The sequence below is a fragment of the Helianthus annuus genome, chromosome 14 (assembly GCF_002127325.2).
Source record: "Helianthus annuus cultivar XRQ/B chromosome 14, HanXRQr2.0-SUNRISE, whole genome shotgun sequence".
Taxonomy (NCBI): Eukaryota; Viridiplantae; Streptophyta; class Magnoliopsida; order Asterales; family Asteraceae; genus Helianthus; species Helianthus annuus.
Window position 1 is genome coordinate 31,641,765 of NC_035446.2, and position 3,209 is coordinate 31,644,973.

The 3,209-nt window shown below is 34.6% G+C and overlaps 1 protein-coding gene across 4 annotated transcripts; it reads right to left on the reverse strand.

Moving 5' to 3' along the window:
• Positions 1–827: 827 nt before the first annotated feature.
• LOC110898134 (RNA-binding protein 42) lies at positions 828–2,996 on the reverse strand. Of its 4 annotated transcripts, none has more exons than XR_002569234.2 (6): positions 2,791–2,929; positions 2,136–2,354; positions 1,931–2,028; positions 1,809–1,853; positions 1,231–1,462; positions 828–1,148 (listed from the first exon to the last, which is right to left on the reverse strand). XR_002569234.2 is itself a non-coding variant. In XM_022144887.2 (6 exons), the coding sequence occupies exons 1-4, from the start codon at positions 2,893–2,895 to the stop codon at positions 1,842–1,844; spliced, it is 426 nt and encodes a 141-aa protein (XP_022000579.1). In that variant the 5' UTR covers positions 2,896–2,996; the 3' UTR covers positions 828–1,148; positions 1,231–1,462; positions 1,809–1,841. The 4 variants fall into 4 exon arrangements, 2 of the variants coding, with proteins under 2 accessions (XP_022000579.1, XP_022000580.1); XR_002569233.2 differs by having other exon boundaries at positions 2,136–2,305; positions 2,791–2,928; XM_022144887.2 differs by having other exon boundaries at positions 2,098–2,308; positions 2,791–2,996.
• Between the last annotated feature and the right edge of the window lie 213 nt (positions 2,997–3,209).

Below are 3,209 nucleotides of genomic sequence, written 5' to 3' on the forward strand. Positions count from 1 at the left end.
GGGCAATTAGGTCATTTTATATGGCCGAATTGTCCTTCTAGTTAACATAATTACATATAGATTGACCGAATTGCCCTTCTCGTTAACTAACAAATGGATGAAGTTAACCCAGTGGACTAAAATGGCAGCGGTGAAACCTTTTTGGACTCACAGGTGAAAAATGAAACCTTTGAACTAAACTGACAAAATGGCCCAAACCACTGGGACTAAAATGGCATTTAACTCTGTTTTTAATGATGTTTTACATATGATAGGAAGTTAGGAACACCATGAGTACGGAAGTTATGGCGCGATTTCTCAAAAGGAAAGGGGTTGAACCTCTTTTTTTCGCCGGATTCTTCTAATTAAAGACAAGCGTATTTTTAGATAAGTTTTTTATTGTTTTAGTTAATGATTAGGAGAAATAGAAGTAGAGAGGGTTTGAACTTTAATGATTTTTGTTAGTTTACTTGCTTATGATGGTTTTTTATGTTGTTTGTTTGTTTTAGTTGAAATTTTATTTGTTAGTGCGATAAGAAGTTAGAAACTAGGGTTTAATTGTTTGAAAATTAAAATTGACCCAACCTGATCCGAATAGCTATAAAACTTTGTTTGATTATGTTTTACTTATTTTACATTACCTGACTCGATTCGCCCGCTATAAAACAAATTTATATAGCTAGGGGTTAAAATCTTTAAAAATTTTCCACGAAAAAAATTCCTGGTCCACCAATCAATGGCCACCAATCAATGGCAGCCCTTTGAATTACACACTTTCACGATTCTTGTTTTGTTTTTCCTTTGTCTATGCTCCACAAACACCATATTCAAGATCATGTGTAAGAATCTTTTTAATAACCACAATACACTAATTTCATTGTTACCTCATTTGAAAGTAAGCAAATAGCTTAGTAACATCATTAACCTTCTTTAGTTAAAAAAAAAAAAAAAAAAAAAAAAAAAAAACAAATGTGTGCAGGAAGAAACCGGTGACGACGGCTGCAACCCAAAAGTAAACACGAAAATACACAGGGGATCGGACAAGTATTTTAACCTGCGAGTCAGTTGTGAAGATTATACAATTGTAAAACTTATTGAACATGATACAATGTTGCTCACTTATGAAGGACACTCTTCTTTGGCAGCCTCACCTTCTTCTGATCGTGTTGCTGTGATGAAAGAAAAAGAAAAAAAATGTTAAAACAATACGACAAGCGCGAACATGAAACCAATTAAGGAAATGAAAAATACCTTCTGCTTTTGCAAAGCCTCGAAATCTGTTCTTTGTTTCCAGTTGCTCTTACGGACGGTTTCCAACATATTTTCCTACAAAACGAAACCGGTGAGACAAACTAACCACATGCTAAGTTTGACAAGAGGGGACCATTCATTTCTTTGAGAGCAGAAGCCAGATCGGTTGGGTTAGCAAAACTAACGAATCCATATCCCTTGGTCTTCCCCGTCCGATTATATCTCTCACAACCTGATATAAACAATAAAGTATAATTATTGATGATCCACCCACTATGAAACTGGATTATACTTGTCCATCATAATATTATTGATTCATTCAACTATGATAGCTAAACTCATGTCGGTGTCATAAGCTCTCGACCATTTTTCTCGTTTTATTATTCGTATTTAACAAACACCATCTCACTTCCTAACAGAGATATCGTTCAAATACAATATTTAGCGAAAAGAATGAGAAACTAGTTTAATAAACTAGAAACAATAAGATAAGATGATTAAACAAACGGACTGAAATGTTTTGAGGTAATAACAGTGGAACGTGATAGCCGGTTGACAACCATATAAGAGAACCCTACCTTATAAAGGAGATATGGCAGTGCTCCATGACTTCAAACAAACATCTGAAGAGACACAAATGGCTCGCTCATGTATACCAATTTAAGTATCATAGTGTTTAAAGTTTAATAAAGAGACTTACTCTGGCCATGTTAAAGGAAGGAAACCGTGAAAATGCTTTTGAAAGAACATCATCGTTCACCTCGTTCCCAAGATCACCACAAAATAAACGGTAATCATCTGCAAACATCGTCATCATCAAAGAAGAGCATTAATAAAATTGATGTCTAATTAACCAACAAAACAGACCATGCTCGGTATCAAGAAGTATGAGATGAGGGCCATACTTTCGGGCCAAAGTAGGATCCTCCCAAGTTTGACCAGCCGCTTTGCGAGGTATGGCTTTCTTTTTTGTTTCGGATTTGTGCTCTATTTCACTACTTGCGAGTGCAGCTTTTACACTTTTCAGAGCTTCGGGTGTAATGGTCTGGGCATCCTTTTCAAATAGTTGTTGTGCCTGCTAACAACACAACACCATCCTTACTTTGTCACCATTTGCTTCAAGACTAAAAAAAAAATCCATGAAAATAATGTTGCATTATGTTAATTTTTTGATGTGAATATAAGCTACATACTCTCTGTTCATCTGTCTAACAACTTCATCTTTAATCTCAATCCAACAATAATTTCGACCAGTTTGGATTCATAAATACTAAAAAACATACATAAAACAAGAATGAAACATATCATTCCCACATAAGTATGATCTGCCATTTAGAAACAATACAGAAACTAGAGTTGTTCAATTGAAATTGGCTCTGCTGAGTTTGTAAACAAGAAGCCGAGCCCCAATACAAACACAGATTTGCAAACTAATCACCAAAACAGGATGTAAACTTCACATAATATAAACAAGAAGGTGTTCCGGTTGAAGTTATAACTAAATATTATTATTATTATTATAATTTACTCATGGTGATAACTTAGTGGCTGATTGATTACCTGAGGGAGATAAACAGAAGGATAAACGGGAAGCGTGGGTTGTTGAAGGTGGAAAGGGGTGGGGAAGTAGGAAGGGGGATTGGAGTACGTGAATTCAGATGCCATCAACAATTGTGATTATAGCTTATAGGAGGTTCTCATTGCTTTTTTAAGAGACCTGGAGAAGCTTCTGGTGGAGGCTGGAATCGGATACCTCCTGTGTAATATGGAGCTTTTTTTTTTTTTTTTTTTTTTTCATATGCAAGAGGATTCGCATCGACCTACCTAAAAAAACAAACATTCCACTTAAAAACAACTCTTATATCAATATATTTTTATTAAAAACAAATATCTTTTCTCTCTGATTTTCAATTAATTTATCATTACATTTTTCTCTCTTTCACTCACAACTACTTTCAATATATATTAAAAAATTATAA

Coding starts and splice junctions, on each gene's coding strand:
- LOC110898134 (XM_022144887.2), bottom strand. CDS start 2,895: ATGGCATCTGAATTCACGTACTCCAATCCCCCTTCCTACTTCCCCACC. Junction 2,309..2,790: donor CTTCTGTTTATCTCCCTCAG/GTAATCAATCAG, acceptor TTGTGTTGTTAG/CAGGCACAACAACTATTTGA. Junction 2,029..2,097: donor ACTTCTTGATACCGAGCATG/GTCTGTTTTGTT, acceptor CGATGTTTGCAG/ATGATTACCGTTTATTTTGT.